Source organism: Megachile rotundata, chromosome 1 (assembly GCF_050947335.1).
Source record: "Megachile rotundata isolate GNS110a chromosome 1, iyMegRotu1, whole genome shotgun sequence".
Lineage (NCBI taxonomy): Eukaryota > Metazoa > Arthropoda > Insecta > Hymenoptera > Megachilidae > Megachile > Megachile rotundata.
Genome location: NC_134983.1, coordinates 8,715,873 through 8,743,250, shown reverse-complemented (window position 1 = coordinate 8,743,250; position 27,378 = coordinate 8,715,873). Strand labels below are relative to the sequence as shown.

The window sequence follows — 27,378 nt, the reverse complement described above, 5'->3', positions numbered from 1 at the left end:
TTATTAAACCCAACTGGGAAATTTTGCCATCAACCTTTTAGCGTACTAAATACACTAATAATTTCACATTTATTAGCTAATAGGATTAATGTAGAGTAAACATAACAGTAATTCAATATTAACATGCTAATGGAATGTTCCAAACATACTAATGAAATTGAATGAATAAACGGATTACCAGTAACGTTTATACATGCTAAATTAAAATTCCACGAAACCAGCAGTCATCAAAGTGTTAATATCCGCAGAATATTCCACGTATAATTAGACACGAGTGTATAAATCTTACGTATGCATCCAGGATGTCCTTCGCTGATTTTAGGAAGACCCCAATAGCCTGGCATGCATCTGTCGCACTTAAGGTCACCTACACCCGGTTTGCACTCGCATTGTCCAGTTTCAGGGTTGCAGGTATCGGAAACACTACCTAACCTATTGCATTTGCAGGTGTCAGGACAACCTGCGCCATTGGGTCCTCGAGCAGGTGTTTTGCCATCCGGGCAACAGCCGTGCCAAGTGTCTGAACACTTCACGACCTGGGTACCTTGAGCTAAACAATCGATAAACATGCACTTCAAAATTTCATTATATTTTTCATTTATAGAACTAATATTTACAGATGTAAATATCATTCATTTATAGAACAAATATTTACAGATGAAACCTAACTGTTCATCTTTGTTTTGAGAAAAGTAGAATAGGAACGTTTACATGTTTCACGTAAATTAATCAATTAAATAAAGAGAGTAGATACGGAGTTGGGTTAGTTTCACGTTAGTTACACATTTCAGGTGTAGAACCGATTTTTGATATTGGAAGACGATCAAACCTTTCTTGCAGCACCGAGCTATTTTAGTTGTTTGATGACAGTAACTGTTGCTGGGACAATCTCTTCGTTCTGGTCCATTGCCGCAATCGTATTCTTTTCCATCTTCATCCACCAATGGCGGGTCACCGTTGCAAGGTTTCACTTCCATACCTATGTGAAAGAAGTATTTGTGATATCACAATTTCAAGGAAGATATTGATTTATTCTGGTGAAGATATTCGAGGAAGGAAAATAACTTGTACGAAATATCAGGAACAAAATATAGAATTGGAAAAATAAAATTTGGGGTAATCACAATGTTTTTCTGTTACAAAATGCGACCTTTGCTAAAATCTATGAACTAAAATTAATTCTCTACTTATGGATTGAAGGGTTCTAAACACTTATTTAGTAACGAAAGCTTAGTTTAGTATATAATATTAGATAGTTAACATGGACTAAATAATAAGGTGGCGCCCTTATGATTCGAGAGTAAGTAAACGCTTAATGAATTAAATCAAGCAGAAAGCATTGTAGACACAAAGAGAAAATGTAATTTACAGGTTCAAACAATTCTTCAAACCTCAGTGGTTAAATAATTTAACCGAAATAATTAACAATACAATTAGGATCGTGCAGAAAAATTTCACTAATGATATTCTCTGGTTGCATGCTGGTAGATTTAAAAATTTCAAATTTACAAGTTTGAGGGTTTGTAGATTTACAGATGTGGATTTGAGGATTTGAAGATTTAGAAATGTGGGAATTGCAGGATTGTGAAATTAAGGAATTTGAAAATTGGAAAATTAGGAATTTAAGAATTTGGGGATTTGGTAGATTTGTGGATTCGGGCATTTGGGAGTTTGGGGATTTGAGGATTCAGACATTTGGGAATTTGGCGATTTGAGGATTGGAGGTTTAGGAAATTCAGAAATTTGAGAATTAGGGCATTGAGGGATTTGGAGATTTGGAAGATTTGAGGATTACGAAAGGGGGTTTGAGAATTTTAGGGATTAGGAAATTTGGGAATTTAGAAATTGGGAAATTTGGAATGTGGAGATCTGGGGATTTGGGTAATTTGAGGATTGGGAAATTTGAGAATTTGGGGATTTAGGAATTTGGAGATTTAGGAGATTGAAGGTTTGTGAAATTTAGAAATTTAGATTTTTGAGGATTGGAGGATTACAAAATCCAAGAATTTGGAAATTTAGAAATGCAGGAATTTGGAGATTTGAGACATTAGAAGATTATGTAATTTGTGAAATTGAGAATACAGAATTTGAAAATTTCAAATTCAGATTTTATGCATCTATAAATCTATAAATCAATGAGTCTAAAAACTCTAAATCTGACAACGTAGAATTATAAAATGCAGAAATAAAATAAATCTATGAATCTACAAATCTACAAATCAATGAATCTAACAACGTAGAATTATGAAACGAAGAAATCAGCAGCATATCTCAAACACGAAATCGAACATGTTCGAACCTTGGCAAAGTTCGAGAGGTCTAGGTCTGAGTTCTTGCTGCCTCTGACATGCCTCCATTTTCATAGCGCACAAGGAGGAATACGTTCTCAGGTCGCTGCCACAAACGGCGCGCATATTTTCCGGTGAAATCGAGGCGCAGTCGAATTTGCAGCTGCACCTGGGGTACTCGTCAGGTCCTAGCTCGCAAGTCGCCTCAAAATCGCAATTAATGTTTTTGCAAGCCTCGCGTACTTGAGTGCTGGTCACGTCAACAGCAGTGGTGGCCAATCGAACCACCGCAGGCGTCGACATCGTAGCTGTTACATGCGGTTAAGGGACGGTTAATGTAATTAAACTTGTTAGACGACGTGTCGTTGGGTAGTTAGTTTCGCTACGGAGGTATTTTCATGTGATGCGGTTAATATTGATTGCTTGATAGGGTGGTACACCATGTGTTAAATACTTCTGCCCAAACGTTTTTTCGTTCTAATAATTTTCGGTAATATTCATATTTTTGTTGAAAGTTTTAAATTTTGCAAGTATCGAAGTGTTAAAAATTACAAGTCACTGTGTTACTGTTATAAGAATATCAATTGATCTGAAAAGTCATATAGACAACAGATACATGAAAAGTTACACGTTTATTTTAAAATGCAAATTGTCAGTTTAGCTGATGTAGCACCCGTACTTTAGCAAGCTACCCCATATTGCATGAGTTATATACTCACGCAATTCTTTCATTTCACCAGAAACTTTAACAGAAATTCTTCAATTAATTCCTCAATCAACATCTTGTCAGTATTTCTCCTTCGTAACTTCTGTATCATTGAAGACTATAGTAAATTATGGTGCTCGAGGTCAACACTCAAGTTTAATTAAAATCAGATTATTCCGAATGATGAAGCGTACAACATGTTTCAAGAAAATTAATCGAAGAATGTTTGGCTGTGATATCAGATTGAGAAAAGAGTCAGAAACGTACTTAATGCAGCTACAGCGAATCGATCGCTGCAATTGCCATAGAATATCACGTGCAACACCGGCAATTTCGGATCTCTGCCACAAGCTGCTCTTTGGAGTTCACATTCGGATGGGTATGTGCTGGCATCGCTACCACACACAGCTTCTCCGGTGTGTTCAGGACACTCGTCTGGACACACGCACACTCCTGCCATGCAGTGGGCTCCGTGTTCGCATTGCACTCGTGCACACATTTCTGAAAATTGTTATGTTTCCTTACACCGTTTCGAAATCTTGATATTACGGACGATAAACAGGAAGTTCGTGCGCAAGAATGGCAATTAGGAGACTGATTAAAATGCTTACCGCAATCGCCTATATAGCTGACAGTGATGTGAGTTTGAGAAGCGCAAGATGCCACCTTCATAGCACACTCGCTGGCATAAGTTACTCCATCAGAGCCACAAACTTTCTCCGCGTCTGCAAGTTCTTTGCTCTGAAATTAGAATATAAAGTTTATGATTAGGTCGCTGCTGAATATACGCTCCGAGCTAATTACCAAGGGAGCATTGGAAAATACTAGGTTGTGTATGAACGCTATTTATGAGTGTAATTTGAAAATTTGGGAATTTAAGGACGAGGTGTGGAACGTTGAGAATGGAGTTCTGGTATTTTGGTTATGGGAATTTGAGAATTCGGAGGTTTTTAATTTTTAAACTTGGGAATTTTGGGATTTGGATATTCAAGACTTCGGTGGCTTTGATGATTCATAAATTTGGGAATTTAAGGATTTGAACATTGGGAGATTTGATAACTTTGAGATTCGATCACATGAAAATTTGGAAATTCAATAATTTGGGGCTTACAAATTTATACATATTATAGTTTGGTATCTTGACAATATAGGAATTCGAGGATTTAGAAAAGGTCTAGCCGGATAAACATGGGCAAACGGCCTCCGCACCAATTTTGATATTTATTCATTCTAAATATTCCTTTATATCCAGAAATCAATTGCAGAAAATTTCAAATACCTACCCCGTCGTATAAGGGAGATACAGGGATAACAACCCTCAGAGTTAACGCCTATTTTCTCGAAAACGAGTTGTGATATCCGCACACATTCAAAAGGAAAAGACAGATATTTATTAACTTCATAACATATATTTTGTTCAGAATTTTAGTTTAATCACAAGGGGTGGAAAAAAATTATTTTAATTTTTAGGGGTGGTTTTTGAGAACAACCCCTTGAGTGACAATCTCCAAAAAAATTAGAAATGATGCATTGCTATCGAACTATTATGTATAAAATCCTCAAGAGTGTCGGAGGGGTGGAACATGGTTAAATAAATTAAAGAATATAATGATAGCGCGATTATTTCGATAACCGGACTTCGCGACCTTGATTTATAAATGAGGAAATTTACGGATTTGAACTTTGACAAATTCGGTAATTTAGAGAGCGGATTTAGAAGTTTCATAACTTCACAAATTTGAGGATTAGAGTTAATAAATTGAAGGTACAAAGTACCGTGTTATAAACCTCAGAATGTGGTAATATAATACGGTTTAACTTTTGACTGATCACATGCCTCAAAATCACATGATCACACGTAAGCTTTATCAACCCTGCATCATAAACTTCCATAATCCACGTAATTATTTGAGACGCTAATGATTGGTACACGAAAAGTTTTCAAAATTTCAAATTAAAAAACATAAAATTATTAAAATTTAAAAACAATAAAGTATTCATTCTTTTAAATTAAAAACTATATTTATCCTTACATACTAGCAAAAAAAATATAAGAATGTAATTTGTACATTTATACATTTAAAATTAAGCGGAATTTAAGTCATGTGTACTTAGGTAAAGGGTATAATTTGAAAGTATGTCGCGAATGTTAGTACTCAAATAGCAGACAATAATAAGAAAATCAACAAACCATAAAATGACACAAGATTGCACGCGTTTTTCACTTGTTGCGCAATGGCTGTCAGAGGCACTGCGACACCAGCGTATGGACGTGTGTAGGTAAGTACACAAGGGGTGAGAAAATAATACGTAGGAGTAAAACTTAATTACCTTGATCGTGCTATTCAGCTTATTATGCTGCTTTCACGCATGCGTTAGTTACTGCTTTCCCGAGAGCGTTTTTCGCTTGTATTCGAACAGCGTGTACAATCGTAAATATATCAAATTTAATCGCAATTTCGGACTTTGCGGAATTTTTGTCTGTGAGACGGTAGATAACGAATATCACATTCTATTAAAACACACTGGTATTTAAATATTCAGAATAAACTGTAAAAGTTCAGTACCTTGTCGTAAGCGTGTTTTAAAAATTTGTAACTTTCTTCCATTGTATTCTACAAAGGAATATTCATTTCCTTTGAGAAAACAAATGATTCAAACTATCTCCTTCACTTTAATTAAAGTCTGCTATTTAATATAGGAGTAATCCATTATGTTAACTCTTCAAAGCTTCCCTTTTAACGAAGTTTTTGCTCCTTCAAGAACAAAATTTCACCGGTATCGATTATTCTATGGAATCTATTCGATACTACATAATAAATGAAGAATAATCTTCAATTTACTTACAAAATTTTAAACTATTCAAAATTTATTACTACACAAAATTATTTCATTGGATAAAAGTCAGTACGAGAGATAAAATAAAAATGTGAACGATTTTTGCAATCTTCCTAAAAAAAATTCGAAATGCGTTTGACGTGTCCCGTAAACCTAGTGGTAAGCAAACTTTAGCTGTGAGATACGAATATAACGTTGTTTTTCGCTTGAATTTGTTCAACTGATTAACGGTATTATAGATTTGTTTTCATAGCAACGAGCAGAATAGGATAACGAAGCTCCGAGAGACATTTACCGTAGCTGGATGCGTTTTAATTGGTTTCCTTGGCAAGTTGATACGCACTTCCTTCCTTCTTATTGTAATTTACGAGACAATTACGAGGGGATTCACGGGAGGATGAGGGTGGTCTGGGACGCTGCGATATTCCTCGTTTGCAGTTCAAACAATGCTCCTAACCCTCATCTCTTTCTCCGTGCTCCGATTCAGTCCTTTTCATCCCATCTTTCCTCGAAAGTCCTTTCCGTGCTTGTGGAACGCTGACGCGTCAAATTCGCGAGAACATTGTGCGTCCGTGCGGGAAAGATGTAATTTCGCGTTTAAGACGAGAACGCGGGCAATTTTTCACGATCTTACACGAAAAATTACGCTGATGCGTTACACGTTTCTTGTCATAACTTCTAAATATTCCTACCCGATATTGTAGGATCGAAAACAACCCCTAGTGGATTAAAACCCTTCTTTAATATTCGTAACTTCCCTAAATGACTTCTTGTCTTTTTACATGTTTCAGATCTAACTTCTCTTGTTAGCTGTTTCAAATTTAGGATTGTAGGAATTTGGGGACATATAAACTTGAAGATGTAGAAATTTAGGGATCTAAAAATCTGCTCAAATAGTCAAACAACAGAATCTCATACCAAGATACATTACTCACATCACACTTAACCCCTTGACCCCCAATATCACTCATGATTCATGACGCACATTACAATTTAGATATTTTAAACTAGACTCGTATTTTCACTGCCATTGAATGTTGTGTTCAATTCTAATTATAATCTGCATAAAGAAAGATAGCGAAATGTATAGTGTACCATTTTAATTTTCTTCACTTGTCTTCACATTGTAAGAATAATCAGGTATGCAGCAGTTCATTAACTGTCATTACACAACTGTGCATAAAATTGTGAAGGTGTTAATGCTCCGTAACAGCAAGAAAAAATTGTAACTATGCAAAATAATAATATTAAAAAAAAGAAACAAGTTTGTACGTAACTCCACTAAAAAAATCTGTAAAAGTAACAATATTGTCGATCGAAATAACTAAAAGGAAAAAGACTCCGTTCAATGGGTGTCTCGCGGTAGTTTCACGAAACGATGGCACGTATTCTCGAAAAAAGGTCGTTCAAGTTGATGGTTTAGCGTCTGTCTTTCCCATAAACGTTCTCTTAACGTTGACGTCGTTGAATTTTGGATGGCTCCAAGGGCCAGGCGGTACGTAACTTCCAGCGTTGGTTCTGTCCGACCACTTTTGCGAGGCTTTTAGAAAAAGAAGCATGCGCAGCCCGGCAGTTACAGGAACGACCCTGAACATCGCACCGTCCGAATTGTTCGTGGTTTTGTCAGCAGGACGTTTCACGAATCCGTGAATTTCTGAATCGTTCTACGCCGCGTGTCTTCTCAGGAATCGACGAAGGAAGTCTCGACGGGTAACGATATCTCGGAGGGCTCTGACGTGTTCTCCATTCCCAATGAATATTTCTGCTCGGGGAAATTTTACTTTGTCCGCCTCGGGAGATCCTTGGGACGCGGATTACTCCTGCTATATCTTCCTCTTTCCGTCTCCCTTTTTTTTTCTTTTAGTCTATCTTCTAGGCACCGGTATTAGCGAGCTTTTTCCCCGTGCTCCAGAGACTCGTTCAACAATCGATACTACGTTCTTTGATCCTCGAAAGACTTGGCCGGCCAGCGTTCGAGAACCTTGATCCAATCTTCGGAGAGTTGGCGGGTTTTTATCGCGACTCTATGATGTATGGTGGATCAAAAATGTATTTGTATGTCAAACAATACGGGAATGCGAGAATTTTTCTGTAGAGTGATTTTCCACGAAAGTGTGTTTTGGAGCATACATTGGATTTTAGGAAGTTTTGGAGGTTTAGAAAATTTGGGGCTCTGGAAGTTTTGGAATTTGGGGATTTGAGAATATGGAAACTTTGGGGATTTGATAATATGGGAATTTGATAATTTGAGAATTAGGGAGCCTAGTTGTTTGAGAATTTGGGGATTTAAGGATTTGGGAATTTGGGAATTTTGGAATTAGGGTTTTTGGGGATTTGGTGATTTGGAAATTTGGGAATTTGGGAATCTAGGGATTTGGGAATCAGGGAATCCTGGAATTTAGGAATCTAGGGATTTGTGAAATTGGTAATTTGGGAATTTGGGAATTTGGGGATTTGGGTATTTAAGGATTTGGTAATTTGAGAATTTGAGAATTTGGTAATTTGGTAATTTGGTAATTTGATAATTTGGTAATTTGGTAATTTAGTGATTTAGTAATTTGGTAATTTTTTATTTTGGTAATTTGGTAATTTGGTAATTTGAGAATTTGGAAATCTAGGGATTCCGAAATTTAAGAAGTTTGGGATTTCGAAACCTGGAAGTTTGGGGATTTGGGAACCTCAGAATTTGGTGATTAGAAATTTTAAAACTTGATAATATACGAATTAGATAATTTTAGAACTAGATAATTTGAGAATTTGGAAATTTGACAATTTGAAAATTTGGTAATTGGGGAATGTGACAATAAATTGGAAATTTTGTAACCTGGAAGTGCAGAATTTTGAAAATTTAAAAACTTGGAAAACTGAACATTTAGAAATCGAAAATATTAAAAACTCATTACACAATTTCACACTTTGTAAATTTGAAAATATAAAATGTTGAAAATAAGGAGTAATTAGTATTCTATGTTTTCCCTATACTGTCTCTGGACTTCCCTAGGCCCCTAGATATTCTTTAATCTCTCCAAAATCTCTTCCTAATTCTTACACAAAATTTTCATCAAACAAACATACTTTCGACGCCAATACCAAATCAACTCCATTACCAATAACATCAATTCATGCAAAACAACGAAATTTCACCTATCACGATATGTAACATGTTACAATTCCTAATTTCATTGACACCCATCAAATTTTGTTCGAAAACGAAGGATATACGAATGAATCTGAAATGCTATCCATATTGATAATACGAATGGTTCATTACTTGGTGACGTAACAGCGTGTAGCGTAACGGAAATGCGAAATATCGTGCATGAACCGCATATTCTGGCTTCGTTGTATATATACTCGACGGCACATCCATCATAGTATGAATATTTTACTTAGGCCGGCGCTAACGAGCGGGGCTTAACACCACAAATGCTGGTGAACACGTGAAGGCCGAGGGGGCCGGCACGTTTCATGCTTCATTATGCTTAACGACGATCATTTCGCTTCGTAGATCGATCGACAGAATGCTTTTTTACCAAATGATATCAGAACCGTCATTTATCTATCGAAATTTCAGCTTCGGGTCATACGAGATTCCGATGATGTTGATGGAATTTGTTAATTCGATGAGATCCCTATTTTCGATAAGGTTTGGTTGATAAGGTCTCTCGGAATGCTGTCTTCGAGAGTAAAAGCATTATGTAGAACAGAAAATGGTGCAGGATAAATAACTATCGTTATCTGAAATGACCCCTTTACCTGGTCGCATTACGGCTAGTCATTTAGATAACAGCATCTGCTATTTTTCAGCCACGAGGCACACAATTTTATTTGTACAGGCGCATTAACTTGCTGCGGTTCGATAAAGTGTTATTATTATAAATAAACGGCAGGTGGATTCGAATTTTCTGTAATCGCTCGCGTAATTGCACGGTTGTTACGAATAATTTATGAGATATCGCGAACAGATTTTTCTTAAAACATCTTTGCAAAGACGTTTGATCCTTTGTTGTTAATAGAAGAAAAACTGCAGTTGCATCGCTTTGGGACTGCAACGTAACTTCGTTTCTTTTTCATTAAAGGAATGGAAGTGTTCGTTGGAAAGTGGGATTAAAATTATTATTTCACAAAAGGATTTGTCAGTTGGAAAATCAGGATCAAATAATCAAGCTTTAACGATGCGTCTCGTCTTACTTTGATAAGAATTAACTCAGTTATTTTAATATACTTTAAGAATTAGCCGGATGAGTGTGTACTCGCCTCTCGACGGAATACTTTTCCCTTTAAAAATTATGTTTTTAGTTGCTTTCCGAGGAACTGCTAAAGCGTGTACGCTTATGAATGCAATTACTCGGGATTTTAAATTTGCAGAAATATTCTGAAGATTATTTCTTCAATTTCTGTGACGCATTTGTAATACTGCATTTTTAAAGAAATTCGATTTATGCATTATAGGACACAAAATTCCAAAACTTCAAGATTACTTAAGGAATAAATTTCTGAATTTGTAGATTTTCTGAGTTTTAAATTTGTAGATTAAGTTGCTAATTTTTTAAATGTACAGTGATAAAATTCATATTTAAAAAATCTTTTTCAACCACTTACCGTATCGCACTTGGTGGGACAAACACAGTTAGCTTCTCCTCCGCTGTCGCTCTTACACTCCGCATAGTAATCGCACTTCTTATTTTCGCAGCCATCTATAAACAAATTACAAACGATCATCGATTAACAATCTTATACGTTCTCCAACTCGAAATTACGCTTCATTTCCCGTAACACGAGCCTTCTGAGACAATTCAAAGGTAGATAATTGCGTTCGCGAGACTGCCAACAGAATAGGGCTATTCGTCATCGGGGTCCGAGAAGGCCGCTCAAAATCGTAGCCGAATCCTGCAATATCTCGCACTCCACTAATTCACCAGTCGCGGCTGAATTGTTTCGAACTCCTTCCGTTTCCGTAATTTCAGCCAGCAACACGCTTATAAACTGGCCGACCTCGTTCACCCTGTTGCAGTTCGGCAACACGCCTTTTGGCTGACGTTCAAACTAGTATTAACCCTTTCCGTACTATCGTCGACCATAGCCGACGACTATTAAATGCTCATATATGACCGGGAGTCGATTTCACTCCGTTAGGGTGAGATACCGTAGGTAAATGAACGATCTCATGTAATTTCACTTGTAGGTGCAATTTTCCAATTTTTGTAATTAGTTTATAAAACACTGTACGTATTTCCTACATACGTACATGTGTGTATTATGTATATACTACAAATAGGAAGATGTTGAAAGAAATTTCTATGTTTGGAAATTCGAAGATTTTCGGATTTGATAATAACGAAATAACTGCATTGAAAAATATCAGGTTGAAAGTTGGGAAATTGGTAAACTGATAAATTGTAAATTGGTAAATTGGGAAATTGGGAAATTTGTAAATTGATAAATTAGTAAATGGGGAAAATGGGAAATTGGGAAATTTGTAAATTGATAAATTGGTAAATGGGGAAAATGGGAATTTGGTAATTTGGTAATTTGGTAATTTGGTAAATTGGTAAATTGGTAATTTGGTAAATTGGTAAATTGGTAATTTGGTAAATTGGTAATTTGGTAAATTGGTAAATTGATAAATTGATAAATTGGTAAATTGGTAAATTGATAAATTGATAAATTGGTAAATTGGTAAATTGGTAAATTGGTAAATTGGGAAATTAGGAAATTGGGAAATTGGTAAATTAGTAAATTTGGAAATTTCCTAATTTAGAAATCTGATTTGGAGAAGTCAGAAATTTCTTCAAATTCAGAAATTAGAAATTTGGTAATTTGCAAACCGTTATATCTAAATTTTCAAATTTCTTCTCCGAAACAGCTGAAAACCCCCGAAATTAAATCTCTAAACTTCCAAATTTCAAATTTGTGTCGAAACTTCACTTCGAAGATATCCAAATCAGGAAACGTGCAATAGCAAAAAAAGCGAAACCCGTAAATTCCTGAACTCGAACGTGCAACTTCTATCCAGTTAGCATTTCGATGTAACTAGGTCCACCGTGATCCCTCCCAATTTACGTAAATGGCTGCAGAACCGAAAGGTTAATAAAGATTGTCGTCCGGTATTTGCATAACTGCATGTATTTCAAGATGCAGGTTAGAGATTCAGTGGATCTTAGATCGAGGGATTACGAAGGAGAAACGATCGAGAGGGACTTGTGAACAGGGATGCAAACGAGAGCAACAAGAAGAGAACGGGTTGAAAGGGTTAACGGGGTAGAAGAGCGGAGGGTTGGATCGCTATCGGGACAAGATTCGAGCAAAGTTATCTTTGGAATTCATTGAAATCCGAGAGGTCGATGTGTCGATGACTGCAGTCTTGTTGGGTTATCTATAAACGGGAAAGCTGAAATTGTCTGTGAGACGAAGGTGAGAGAGTAGACGAAGGTGAGAGTAATAGGTGAGAGAGAATAGAGAAATAGCTGGATTTCTGTGCTCGTTCTGCAAGAATGTTTGCGATCCGTATACGAAGTCCAATTCGAGGCTGAAGGAAACGATAGGAGTGGGAGAGACAACGGCTTGCATGCATATGCATCGTACATGCCGTGGGGTAACAACTCATACAATTTCAGCAAGGGGCGAAGTCGCTGGCACCGTGATATGCATGGAATCGAATACCAACGGTACGTTTCAGAAGTTTCACGCGATTTTAAACCATGCAAATTATCTTGCGAGTAGAAGGAACCGGATCCTATGGAATTTATCATCTAACACGGTTCCGCATGGGTTTCTTTGATGGATTCGCTTGGAACGTGCTAGTTATTGGTTTCTCAGAATTTACCTACACAGCATGTCGGAAAAGTAAGTTTTTCAATGTTTTAACGACCCAGTACCAATTCTTCAATTTAACTTCTGAGCTTTCTCACACTTCAATTTTCTAATTCTTCGATAATTTTGTGAAGTATCTTCAAATCTAAAGTGCTGTGTTGCATAAAGACCCAGTTATCTAAAAGTACATTGCTGAACTCAATAATATGAAATTTTGACCTCCCCAAATATCATCGAAAAGGCGTATTTAATCAGTGAAATTTCTTGTTCATAATTTTAAGTCGGTCAATGGAAATTGATCATCCTTCGACTTCTTCGTTTCAGCCTGTCCCGTAATAAAGTTTCCTTAATTATTTACCCGGCACCGTTGCTCTAATTGTTCTGCCTCTCGCCGATCAATACTCAATCAACGGGTTTTGCGCGGAAAAATCTTAATCGACCAAATTTTAACGGCGAAACGATAGAACGAAATTACGAATGGACGAGCATTTCTAGAAAATGAAGAGGGAATTTAAATTACACCGCGAATGCATTTGAAACTGTTCTCAATTTAAGTAGACACATCGCTAATTCGAATTTTATCTCCATCCCGAACGGTGAATGAAATGAAATTACATAGATTGATTTCTCGATGAGCATTTACCTGTCTTCTCATTTAGTCGAATTTTTATATTCCTCGCTGTTACTCGGATACAATTCTTTATAAGAATTTACCAATTCATTTGCCAATCTTCATTAATGTATTTCTGAAGCACTTCATGCTTTTATTGAAAATGTTATCTTCATAGTTTAGAAAATTTCATGATTATTTTGCTTATTCTTTATAATTCTTTTAATACTTATGGAAATTGAATTTATTCGTTAATTATTTCTTTACTATAAACTCCAGAAGTTTTTACTATAATTCAAGTACCTTAGACTACAAAACTTAGAGTAAACATTATCAACGAATAATTATATTCTTCTAATAACTTATGAAACTTGTGAACAATTATTAGATATAGTAATTAGTAAGTTTCTTAGAAACTGTTGAATCTCCAATATATTTCCTGAGAGTAAGTCTAACAATTTCATCTTTTTGTACAAGACGAAAATTTTCTGAAAAGCGGAATAGTAAAAGAACGATCAAAAGCAACGAGAAGCGTTAATTCTTTCGCCCCCGTTGGTTGAGCAATTGCGAAGAAACGGCACTAAAGGTGAAACAGCCTGTACATAGATTTGGAGAGCGGTATGCAACGAAAATTCCGGAGAATTAAACGTCCCGGTTTCCGTGGGGAACGGTACTCACTGCAAAGTCCCTGATAAAGCACTCGGATCTCTCGTCGATGTTTACAACCCTCGAGGCGAAGCTTGCACTCGTTCCCGTAGCTGATGCCATCGTCTCCGCAAACTGGTTGAAATTCCGCCGGACAGGTTGGACATTCGCAAATCGCAGTGCCGCCCGTTTCAGCGCAAATCGCACCCCACTGACAGATCTGCGAAAGAAAATTCCTATCAATTCGACTTTTTCCCTTTCGTTTTTTCCCCCTCCCCGGGCCGTTTCCTTTGACGTTTTCGCTGGCGAACAGACGAGTCGACATTCACCCCTTTTTCTCACGGTAACAGCACGAAAAAACGTGAGATTAATCGCGGCGAATCGTCGTCCGCTTTTTTCCAAGTCTCGCCTTTCGGGACGACAGTGGACTCTTTGTCGTCGATTTTCTCGTCTATCCGCTCGCTTCCTCGCGCTCGTTCGACCAAAGCCGATAATTTATCGCCCGCGACATTTCATCCTGCCGCGCGCAATTTACGCGCTACTTTAATTCGAGGAATTTAATGTACATCGGGGAAGGAGGCGGTCCTCGAATAGCGCGGATGATTCTTCTTGTTCTCCATTGACGATGAACGAGCACGTTTTTCACCGAGAATATCGCGCCGAGAATCGTGCAGGCTGTCGCGAGAAGCCGACGAACAGAAAATGGAGGAACGCAAACGCTTCGTAACATTCAATTGTATCGAGTCATTGTGCGTATCAAATTTACACGGAGACACTCAGTGACTCATTTTTAAACTATTTATTATTTTACGTCCATTACTGAGTACTTTTTAGACATTCTAAAATGATGACCAACTGCTACAAGCATTATTTGCAACATAGAAGAAACTGAACATGAACTGTAATTAAGGTATCACCCTCAATGTATTATAAAACATTTAATTAGAAATTTAGCCAATATCTCTTTTGGTCCATATCTTCAAGATTGCACAAGAAGTATCTGTACTAAATCTTATAAAAATTTTGGAGAATTTTAGGTCATCTGACATACACAAATTGTTCCGTGACTCCACATAAACGAAATACAAAAATCGATATTCTTCGCGACTGTGCATAAAGATCAACATCAAACAATGCATATTGAACGATTTACTCCGGCCCTTAATTCCGGATTAACTGAAAATATTCAAGAGCCTGGTGTACTTGAACAAATGATCTTCAGGCTGATTCTATTCTCTTCGGTTAAACAATGCTCAACTTTACCGTTCCTTACGACCTACATTCGCTATCATGATTTTCGTCACGTCGCGTGTATTTGCTTGGCCGTTCAAACATTTGCCACCGTTCCTTTATCTTCCGCGTATGCGTCTCACACCTAGAGCATGGACTGACCTTCTCCGAGCATGGTCCCCTAGAGCCACAAGTTCCCGTGTAGGCGACCTCGATGTTGGTCTTCGTCAAACAGGCCTGTCTCTTCAGCTCGCACAACGATGTGTAGGTCTTTCCACCGCGTGCACACACGGGTCTCATCACGGGTTCACATTCTGGCCCACATTCGCAGCTAGCGATTCCTTGACGATTGATAACGCACTGCTCATATGGGCCGCACTTCGCCTCGTCGCATGGATTGATTCCTGCACAATGGTTATACATTTTCCCTTTTCATCGCTTCTGACATATTTCTATTTTTGTGTTACTGGAACAATAAGGCTGAACGTTTATTATTGTTGAAATGCTTTATTTTTGTAGCATTTAATATTCTAGAACTCAACAAATAATTTACTTATTTGAATAATTTCACGAAATTACCATATGCTGCAGACCGTACATATTTTCGAGGAATTTTAATATTGGAATTAAAATGATAACTCCGAAGGGCGTATTTATTGTGATCTGTCAGGATCACTTTATATCGATAAATATCAATAGTGATAATTTGTTCAAATGTGAGCGTTTGGAGATTATAAATTTCATTTTCTTTTTCCGTGTTTATTTTGCAAATATGACATAGCATTTCAGATATTACTGATACTGAATATCTCAATGACAGAATGATAACACAGAAATAAATTCTAACAAACTTTTAATATTCAAAATAAACGAAAATGTTGTTACTGTCCAATGAATTATTCAATTATTAGTCTAGTATAAATAAAATAACGATATCGAAAACCGAAGAGGTACACGTGAAAACTACCGAACGATATAAAAGTTAATACGAATGTTGCATATGTTCGTTTTGAGTAAATTGGACGAGTTAAAGTATCAAATTACCTGAGCTGCAGGCACCGTTATACACCTTCCTAAGCGATAATCTCGATCTGCAAGCTTCCTGCCTGAGGCTGCATTCATTCGAGTATGTTTTACCATCACTTCCGCAAACTGGTGCGAACTCAAGGCCGCACAGCTCACCGCAACGACAGCCTGGTTGCCTCGAGTCGTCCAGCTGACAGATTTCCGGTTCTGCGCACTTCACGTTACCGCAAGGATCTGGAAAATTAAATTGCGGTTCGTGCTGCATGAAATCACGTTCAACATGCATGCTAAAAATATCGTGTTTTATTAGATACTCGGAGCTATTGTCGATGCCTCTGTATCAGTATACGTATGAACTTTCTTCAACGTATATAAGATTTTACTACTAAAAAGTTCTTTTACTTATTTAAACAAAAAAATTACTGTTCAGTTTTAGCATATTCAGTTATCACATTCTTATGAGGTTCTGGTTGTATTTTTTTAAGTACAATATTAATGTATTCTTTTAAATTTGAAGAAGCTCTTATATTGACATTTTCAAGATGTAAGTTTATTTTAAAATAATAATGAAAATAATTGCTAATAATTAAGAATGATTAGATCGCAGTCAATAGTTCGAAAATGGAGTCGAAACAGTGGCACGAATTATTTCGAGGCAAACAGGTGTTCGTACATCCCCTAAGCCAGAGCTGACCGTGAAGGAAAAAATTTAAGTGGCTATAAAGACAAATTGTATTACAGGGAAGAAGGAAATTGCACCTTACTCTTAACTGTTCATAAATTATCGTTAGGAGGGGTCGAGGAAACGAAGCTGGTGTATACAAGGTACACCGGGAATATTTAGGTAGAGGGGATGTGCTTCGATTACAACTCTGGACGAGCCAGTAAAGTGGCGGCGGGCGAGGAAGAAACGAGGGTGGTTACGGAAGGGTCGAGTTTAGCCGCTCCACTGGGCTGTAACTCGAACTAACCCCGAGAAACACCACCGCCTCGAGAACTTGCCGCGTCAGCCCTGCTATAAGGTCGAAACCTACCGCCTACGGACAGGAAACGGAATCCAACTTCCTTCCTTGGTCGAGGGCGAAGATTAATCTCGGTGCAGCCATGCTTCTACCTGTGCCACGGTAACACCCTTCGACCTCCTTCTGTGCCCCGCTCGCGAAAGTCTCGGCCTTTTTCTATCTACTTCTATCAATCTGACTGCAAACTTTTTTCAAACCAAGATCCCATAAAAATCACCCTCGAGCGGTTTTTGACTCACTCGTAATTTGCTGGGAAACTCGATTATTATATTAACACTTGATAGGGGTTCTTTCCTGGCTTCTGAGCAATTTTTAAGACAAATTAATACTATTTATGGCTTCATGTATATTGGTAAAAGGTAATTATAAATCAGATTTGATGGTCTTCATGGATTATGGAGGTCATTTTGAATTTTTTCTTGTAACAATTGCTACTTGATTTCAGTCAGAAATATATGAAAAACCATTTTCTGGTTTATGTACATGATAATGTACATGAAATACTTGGTGATGACTGATCCTGGTGAGTTTGGAATGTTTTGTATAACCTCTGGTATTATTATATATTATGAATAATTATTATGAATCTAAATATTCATATTATGAATGTAAATTAAGTGACAAATTTTGATACAAACATGTTACAATGACATGTTATTATTTTCATTTTTACAGAATTACCTTGCTATAAGTTTTGTAACACCCTATATAACAGTACCATTAAAACATTTCCTACATCGAGAAAATTAATTTCTTATATTTCCAGAAGACATACGAATCCCAGTCGTGTTATCCTCCCAGGGAAAATGAGAATGGTATTAAAATAACATTGAATGTAAATTGTCCTCGACGAAAAAAGGGGAACAAACGTGATGGTAGGGGAAAATGGAAAAAGATCAGTACAGACTGGCGTCACTTGAAACCGTAAAATCCCTCGTAAATTGCTTTAAAGCCCTTCGATGGTGGACAGGGTGCGACGAGTCCTCGATTCTCACCCTGTTTCCAACCTCGGACGATTTCATCGAACAAAAGCCATCCGGACGAGCGATAAAAGGTGTGTTTAAAATTCCCGCGTTGCCGCGGGGCGATTGTTTTTTAAGTCCGTGGCTAAGAGCCACTAGAGTCTCGACCTTCTTTTCTCGCCCCCTTTAAACCACCCCCTCTTTTTTACCGGCTGTCACCAACGGCAACATCGAGCCCCGTCTAATCTTCCGAGTTACGCGAAACTTTTTCTTACCCTAGCCCCGCTACTCTTCCACGGTTTTTTTCATTCTTTCTTTCTCCATTGCTCGTTGTGTCCTCTCGCGCCCGCCTCGTTCATCTCGAGCCACACCGAGCGTATTTTGCATTCTCACGGAGAATAACTTTCTGAAAGGAATAATAAGCGACGGGGTGGAATAAGGAAGCGAGCTACGCCTCGCCGGGGTAAGTGGCGGATAAAGGGAACTGAATTGAGTTTGGTCAACGAATGGAAAGATCGTGAACTTCTCTACTCGTTCGCTTTACCCGGTTGCTTTCTTATTTTGCTCTCCGTTGTTATTCTCGGCGATTCGAACTTTTCACAGACGCGACAAACGTGTTCGTAAACGGTCCCCAAACGGTACCGAAAGACGATTTGATTTTCAATCAGGGATTTGAATACTTGGCTACGTTGCTTTCCTTTCGAGTAGAGCGAGTTTAGGGTCAGGTCTTCCATCATTTGTCACTCATTTTGACAGATATGGAGGCTTTCTTTAATTTGAAAATTGACAAATATTGAAATTTTCACATTTTTGTCTTAAAATTACTGTGTCACAGAATTCTTGTAAGTTTAGATTATAATATTTCTAGATTACTGCATGTTCCAAATTGTATATCTCCAACTATTCTATAAGTTCCTACGTCGATATGCTTATCACTGAATTTCTATATCTGCGAACTGTATAAAATAATTCTATAATATTCCACTCCCTTAATAATACTGATGTGCTACTACATTATTACCTCACTGTTTTGTTACATAAAAATACTATTTGTAATTTAAGATTTCTCAAGTAGAATTTTGACGAAAATATCTGATGGGACACCAAATTCCCAAGATCGGTTCCATTTAGCGTGTTCTTCTTGATCAAATCTAGCTGATGAAACGGTCCTGGTTTAATCGACGAATAGGAACGCGTTCAATTCGCACACGCCCGGAGTACACAGAGAATCGGGCATTGAAGAGCAGTCAGCGAATTACACAGTCGAATATCGTGTCTCTATGCGCGGATACCTCGGAGAGAATTAATTTAGTAGCGAGCATTGGATCAATTATAACGCGATATGTATACCTGAGAAGTGGTATTTGGTCGGACTACTTGAATAGTTAATTCAACGGGAAGTAAATTTTTGAACTGAAATTGTGGAATCTGTTAAATATACTTCAATGAATATTACATTGCAGTTTATTAATTCACTTAATGCGATAAAGGGAACGTGATGCAAAATTGTTGTTCGAAATATTGTTTGATGATTTTCTACTATTTTATAATTGAGATTGTTCAGTTTCCAGTTGAAAGGATAATTGGAGGTTAAGTCACTCTTTAGTTTATAATAAATAATTTCACTGGTTTCGCTTGGCAGGTACTTTACAAAATTAGTATTACATTAGCTGAGAATTTATTTTAATTCAGATATTTAATGGTATTAAATTTATTGAGCCGGTCGCAGGTGACCTCCATTGCATTCGATATTAATATTAGGATAACAGCAGGTGTAAATAACTGGTGTAAGCGTGCAATATTCAATTATATTTTGGCCCGACAAAATGACTGGATTTTGCTATTTTAACGAAATCAAAATTACCGTCGTCCAAAATCAAAATTGATGCACGAATTCCTACTAAGATTCGCAAATAATCTAGCGGCACAATATTTAATTTTATACTTCTTTTTCAATTCCATTTTTTGTATTGTTTTCTGATACGGAGTATAGTGTTCAATCTCTTAAATCAGAATTGGTAACGACACACAGCGTTCCAAGAAAAATTGCATGGTTTTTTTCTCGTCAATGGCATCTTAAAAGCAATTTCTATTTCACTTCCATGATAAAAGCATTTCTTACAACATCCTGCCTCGACGAATATCTACAGAAAGCAATTTCTACCTCCGGTTTCTAACAGAATATCCATAGGAGAATAACAAAACTGCGTGAATAATAGAACATGCACCTTGGATTTTGCAAAGAAATCATTTCCACGTTGTTGCTTCCTTCTCGATTTATATAACATGCAATCAGATTTTCCAAATCTTGCATAGTGTTTTCTCAACTCGGTATATAGGGACATGTAGATGTAGAAATAAGTATATGTATGGGATTATATCGTTGTGGGTATACATATGTATATTGAAGTATAGGTACATGTGTGGATATGTAGGAATACAGATAGGGCGATATAAGGAGATATACATATGTGGGAATATAGGGATATGGGAATGAGCATTTTGGAGATGTAGAAATATAGGGATATTGGGATCTAGGGGTATTGGGAGCTAGGAGTACTGGGAACTAGGAGTATTGTGATTTAGGAATATTGGGATCGAGGGGTATTGGAAATTAGGAGTATTGGAATCTAGGAATATTCGGAGCTAGGGATATTGGGAACTAGGAGTATTGGGATTTAGAGATATTCAGAGCTAGGGATATTGGGAACTAGGAGTATTGGGATTTAGGAATATTAGGATAGAGGAGTATTGGGAATTAGAGATATTGGGATTTAAAAGTATTCAGATGTAGGAGTATTGGGATTTAGGAGTAATGGGATCTAGGGATATTTGGAGTTAGGGATATTGGGAACTAGGGGTATTGGAATCTAAGGATACTTGGATTTAAAGATATTTGGATCTAGGGACATGTGATATAGAGAGGTATAGCTATCCAGAAAGCCTTGAATGTACGGGTACTCGGATCAAGGCATATTTGGATGTAGAAATTTTGAGATCTGGGTATATCAAAGTTTAAAAATGTCAAAATGGAAATATAGGAACATAAATGTCTAGTAATATAAAGATCCCGTAAACTGTATACATATGTATATGTATAGTAATATTATATATATGCATATCTCTATAAACACACATACATATATCGATACATGGATCTTAACAAACACCTTTCACTCCATCAACGTAAATTACACTACTCACAAATTACACACCAAACTTCAATAAAAAAATCGTCATACATCATCAGCGTTTTATTGATAATCAAAATTGATCCAATATCACGATCGATAAAAAGTCCCCAAAAAAGTACAAATGTACATCAAAGAACAGATCAGTAAATATAGCAGTTCCTGTAGCGAAATATCATTGGGAAATGGTCGTAAGCTGACGAGAGATGGGATACCGAATTCATAGATTCGGGAAGAGGATTAGGAGCATCGTGCAAGGGAATTATGCCAGAGATGGTACGACTTGGGTGTATGTTAACAGCAGCTTCACGGTCGCTATCTGTTCGCGTGTACTGGCAGCAAGCCACTTCCGTTCGATCTGCGGTATTCCCGAAGCGTACCGGAAACCCTTGCAGCTCTTCCCTTACCAGCCGAATAGAACAGCAGTCACTTAGGCTTCAGGCGCGTAAACATAAGCGCGTAAGAGCATCCGCCTGGCAATATGATGGTAATTTACGATGGTATGGGGATACGAACACCCGTGCTTCCTAGGGATTTCGCTGTGTACACTGCATCGTAAACGGGCTACTTTACAAGACTCAGTCGTCGCTGTTTGGTTATTCGCTATCGTTCTAGATATACCGGCCGTGCTGGATGTTGTTGTAGTAATTTACAACTGATCATGCGACAGTAAGGGAGATGGTGGCGGGTAATAAAGCTTTGGAAGATCTACCGCTCTGATCGTTTTATTACGGTAATTAATGCACACAGCGGTGTTGGCTTTTCAGAAAGATTTTATGGTACTCGGGGATTTTGGAAAGTTTGTAAGTTATAGATATTTGGATATTGTTTGATATTAAATTCAATTCGAAATGTTGAGGATTTGAAAATTTGGGAATTCGAGGACTTAGAAGTTTGAGAATTTGAGAACTTTGAATTTGGGGATTTGTATTTGAGAACTTAGGAATTTATATATTGTAAGAATTTAGGCAGATAGAAATTCTTGAGGATTAAATAAAATCCCTTAAAAATCGCAAACATAGTTAATCAAAAAATCTGAAGTACCTTCGAAAATTTTGACACCTAAACATTATGGAATTATACCTAAGTATACTTAATATTTTCAGGTACTTCTAATTAATTATACAGTCAAAGTTAAATTATGCTTAAAAATATCTAATTGTCCAGAAGATAAAAAATGATATGTGAAGCAACAATAGATTCGTCACATTTGTCGACAAAAGTTTAGTCGAAATCGAGTGCACTCGAGCCATGTGATCGATTCGTATACGCTTTTCCCGTTCGTTTCTCTGTGCTTCGTGTCCTCATACCAAGAATACTTTAACGCGACTAGTGTGAGAATTTAGTTAAGCCCATTTCGAGGTAGCTTCGAATCTAACGTTCCTCCGTCGAACAGATCTCCCTTTCGCGGAAGACCCTTATTTCGGCACACTCGAGCGTGAAGAAAACGGCACGCCCCTCTCCAATTCGAATCTGGATATTCGCCGGAAACGAGCTAAAGGGAACTTCTCGGGCGAAATGGAAGAATGAGGACGAAGGACGAAAGTGCTGGAAAGGTACTCGTGTCTGTACGTTTATCTCTCAAAGACTGTTCCGGTGGAAGGTACTTATCGATTACCTCCTTATACGGATGGTAATTATATAATTGTGAAAGTAGTGCAAGTCAATGATTCGAGACGTTTCACTTATTTTCTATTGTATCAATTTGAGAGTCAATTTCATATTAACAAAATTGATTTCATAAATTTTAACAGAATTAACAAAATTGATTTGAACATTTAAAAAATGTTTAAATCGTAATTTAATAATTGTGCAAGTAGTGCAAGTCAATGATTCAACGAGAAGTTTCACTTGTTTTCTATTCCATCAATTTGAGAGTCAATTTCATATTAACAAAATTGATTTCAAAGGTTAACAAAATTAACAAAATTGATTTAAACATTTAACAAATTTTTTAATCATAATTAAATAATTGTGCAAGTAGTGCAAGTTAATGATTCAACGAGACGTTTCACTTGTTTTCTACTACATCACGAGTTTAAAGTCAGACAATGTTAGGTTGCATATTAGTATATTCAACAGAATCAATTTTATACTAACAAAATTGATTTAATAAATTTCAACAAAATTAACAAAACCGATTTAAACATTTTTTAAATTTTTTAATCATTTTTAAAATTGATTTAATCATTGATTATATTAATATCTTCTTTAATATTACTTTAGTTGAATCGTTAATATTATTCTGATTAATTAAATCATTGATTAAATTTTGTTTAACGATTTCATGTCTCTATACTTGTAAAAGTGTCTACACAATTTGTAAGTGTATAATACATAAATTATGATGTGTATATTATTTTTAAAATTTACATAACTAATTTTACTAAAAGGTAAAGGAAATTATGTGTTCATTACAAGGCAGAAATATAGACAGTACGGTTTTATTGTTATAATCACCGACGCAATTTATAAGATTAAATAAAAGCAATTGCGTAACAGTCGCTCTTCGCAATCTCCATCATTGGAAGCAATTAGCGAAAGGGCGATAGCTACGGAGAATCGTTTATTTCGGTGCCAACGGAAATCGGCTGTTAGAAATCGATGCAGTGCACCGTGACAGTTAATTGGAATTATGTTAATGCGGTTCCATAACTTTTGAATCTTCACCCGTGACATTATTAATTTCCAGGATCCAGTATTTCCTCGGAATTAATTGGCCCCGCTGCATGCGCCGATAATTAAAAAATCGTCGGTGATTATACGCACGAAACGCGATATCTCGTTTCGTCTTTTATGGTTATGTTATTAATTATTGTGATTAATGTATATCGTACTTGCAAATTTAATCGAAAAGTAAATGATGCTGCGAGTGCTGAAACTAGGAAGATTTTCTTCATTGAAATATATTATAACTTGCGGATAGAAAGAACAGATTATAAAAAGCTATGATTAATTGTAATGCAGTGATAATTTCATAAAAACAATGATTGATTGCGGCAGAATAGACATTTTATAAAAACTATGATTAATTGTAATAAAATGATAATTTTACAAAAACAATGAATAATTACAATAAAATTGATATTTTATAAAAACAATAATTAATTGTAAAAAAATTGATATTTTATAAAAACATTTACTGAAGTTAAAATTTTTTCAATAAAAAAAGCTTCATAAGAAGTGCAATTATTGATTTCTTTGCTGCATGCTGTTACATTTACGCAAATAAAATATATTAGAAAAACAAAGTATACCCTTTGACAAGTACAAGCAATTATCAGTCTTGTGAAAAATAAATGAAAAAATTTATTAATTATAAAATTTATCGATAATATTTCTCGTTCTCTATAATTACATCCTTTTGTTACGGGACCTTTCGTTACCTTTACAGTATGTTACAAATACACAACATGACATCTTTCTTTAAAATAAATTCATTTCAGCGAAAATATCTATTATTATTTTCTCAGTAAAATTACTTGATACCTAAAAATACATTTCTCTTTTCAAACTGGAAAAATTCAACGACTCACAATGGAGCAGCAATTAATTTGATAAAACAAATTTTCGTTAGTATCAGTTTGTGAATAAGTACATGAATTGGTAAATAAATGACCTACAAATGATTTTTACAAATAATACCCATGAGAAACACCAGCAGTTATACACGTAAAACTTGCGAAAACTTTCCTCTCCTATTTCATAACAATGTAGAAGAGATAAAAGTAAGTCAGCGAAGAACATGAAGTTTAAATTTTGAAGGAAACATATAAGGTTTAATCGCGTTTGTGTTACTTGAACCTGCTTCGTCCCCGTTCTTTTTCGTTGCTGCTACTTTCAATCATTGAAAAAGTTCGTCCGCTTCTAAAACTCATTTCCCCCTCCTTTTTTCAATTTACCCTCGGGCCAATCGTCTCTGACAGTGGGGTTCACTGAAGGGGTGGCGGGGTGACGATCGGAAAGTCTCGAAAGTTTCGAGCTAATTTGATTTATCGTCACAGCCACTTGAGATTCGCGACTCGACTCATTCCATCCCCCTGATTCGGCATCCCCGTTGCTGAAGAAATTAGGAGGGGTCAGGTATCTTGGACCGAGTGTTCGAAGAGGGGAACCTTCCCCTTCGATAGAATTTATTATTGATTTTGTCGTTTCGTGCACCGGTAGGGATGACTGGATACGATTGATAAAGCACCACTTTTGACCTCTCTTAAAAATGCAAAGTGACTTTTGCATAGATGACAATCAACGAGGAAGAATACTTCATTAAACTACGATGGTTCAAATCTTTTGTGCTGCTTGTTTCAGTTTTTTATACAACTGGCATCAATATCTCTTTATTACACCGGTATAATAAATCTTTCGGTGCTTGATTCTATATTGAAGTTTGATTTGTTTAATTGATTACCAATTACTGAACATTCCCTTTGCTTTATTCCCTGATGTTCAATGGACATTGTGCTGAATATTGGAAATTATGAGTGATGAATTTTCTGTCAATTATTTTGGAATATTTGTTCTTGAAATGTTATTCGTTCACATTCACTAGGTTGTGAATGTATATCCTTAGTCCGTATCTTGGATAAGTGTAAAGGAGTACAATTTTTGTAATAGCAAGCAAAAATAAGGGGGAACATTGTAAACTTGTAACTACTTTCATATTGTACTTTTGATGAAACCTTTTGCGTGAGGTTTCTCAAGATTTCTAACTCTACGTATTTGAACGTATCGTTGAACGAAAGCATGTATAAAATATATTCTGTCACGAACAATTTCGTTACCTTTAACTGTAAACTATAAATTCATAATATAAGAAACAATATTAGTAATTGGTAGAATAGTATAAACAATATTAACAACGAAAAATTGTACATATTATTACTAAATTACGAAGTTGTACTACATCTCTCCTCACCCCAAAACCACCCCTTAGTTTCTTCAAATTTTTTAATAACCTTTACTTCGATGCATGTCAACCAGATTTCTAATTTAACGTGTAGTAGACAAAATTGAAAACTTTTCTTCAAAATCGTCGTTTTTGTACCTGCGAAGTTAAGCATCTACGATTAACCAGAAACTAGTAACAATTCTGGTTCGAAGAATAAGATGCGACGGAGGTGCACGTGCAGATGGGGCGGCAACGGGTGGACTTAACTAATCCTAAGTAAACATCGCCACCTTCCCGCACAGCTACCTGTCTGACCAAACATTTGTCTTTACTACTCGGTTGATTAAACGCCCGCCATGTTTATACTGTATTCGAGCTTTCGCTGTTTCTACTGCGTGTCGTGGTGATCGCGCGGTGTTGTTGAACGAGGGATAAACACGAAAGAAAGAAATTCAATCGGTGAGATTTCTTGTGGAGATGGAGACTTCAGTATTTATAAAAATCGAATTTAGTATGCTGTATTCGAGAGCAAATCGAGTACTATTGGCTGTGGAGTTATTGGGATATATGGGTCAGGTATCGTCGAGTTTGGTACTCGTGAAATATATTTCATAAGTTTGTATGTCGTGATCGATTTATCATATGTGATTATATGTGTCATGAACTGTATGTTATTATTCATATGCTTTTACTGAACTGTATGAACAGTTTAATATAGGGGTGTTGGTTAAAGGAGAGGTACATCATATTTATGTAGTACATATTTAGAAATTTTTAAACACATGTTTTATTTTTGCAAGTTTTTTAAAGCTCACACTACAAAATTTAGAAGATTCTTCGACCCTTAAATCTCCAAACGTCAAATCTCCAAATTCATGAATTTCTAGAAGTTCAATAGTTCAGTTCAAAGATCCAGAGATCTAAAAGTTCATAAATTAAAAGATCTGCAAAAAAACCAAAGTTCTAATATTTCTGAACTCTCAAATATCTGAATTTTCAAATTCGCACATTCGTGAATAACGAAATTCTGAAGTCCTTGAATTCCTAACCTACCAAATCCCTAAATTTCCAAATTCTGAAATCTGAAAATTCTAAAATATCTAAATTATAAAGACCCTAAATTCCTGACCTACCAAATCCCTAAATTTCCAAATTTTGA

General features: G+C 36.3%; 1 protein-coding gene across 12 annotated transcripts in view; it reads right to left on the bottom strand.

Annotated features, from left to right (window-relative positions):
- The window catches only part of LOC100880704 (agrin), a 656,625-nt gene that overhangs the window by 20,979 nt on the left and 608,268 nt on the right, over positions 1-27,378 (bottom strand). For 11 of the 12 annotated variants that reach the window (XM_076532486.1, XM_076532494.1, XM_076532499.1 and 8 more), the window contains 9 exons: positions 16,175-16,390; positions 15,293-15,534; positions 13,934-14,120; positions 10,435-10,529; positions 3,606-3,735; positions 3,262-3,495; positions 2,300-2,596; positions 830-979; positions 290-550 (listed from right to left, as the gene is read on the bottom strand). In XM_076532486.1, the coding sequence (XP_076388601.1) occupies positions 290-550; positions 830-979; positions 2,300-2,596; positions 3,262-3,495; positions 3,606-3,735; positions 10,435-10,529; positions 13,934-14,120; positions 15,293-15,534; positions 16,175-16,390 (1,812 nt within the window). The remainder of the gene's footprint in view (positions 1-289; positions 551-829; positions 980-2,299; positions 2,597-3,261; positions 3,496-3,605; positions 3,736-10,434; positions 10,530-13,933; positions 14,121-15,292; positions 15,535-16,174; positions 16,391-27,378) is intronic. The other variant, XM_076532492.1, reaches the window with a different exon arrangement.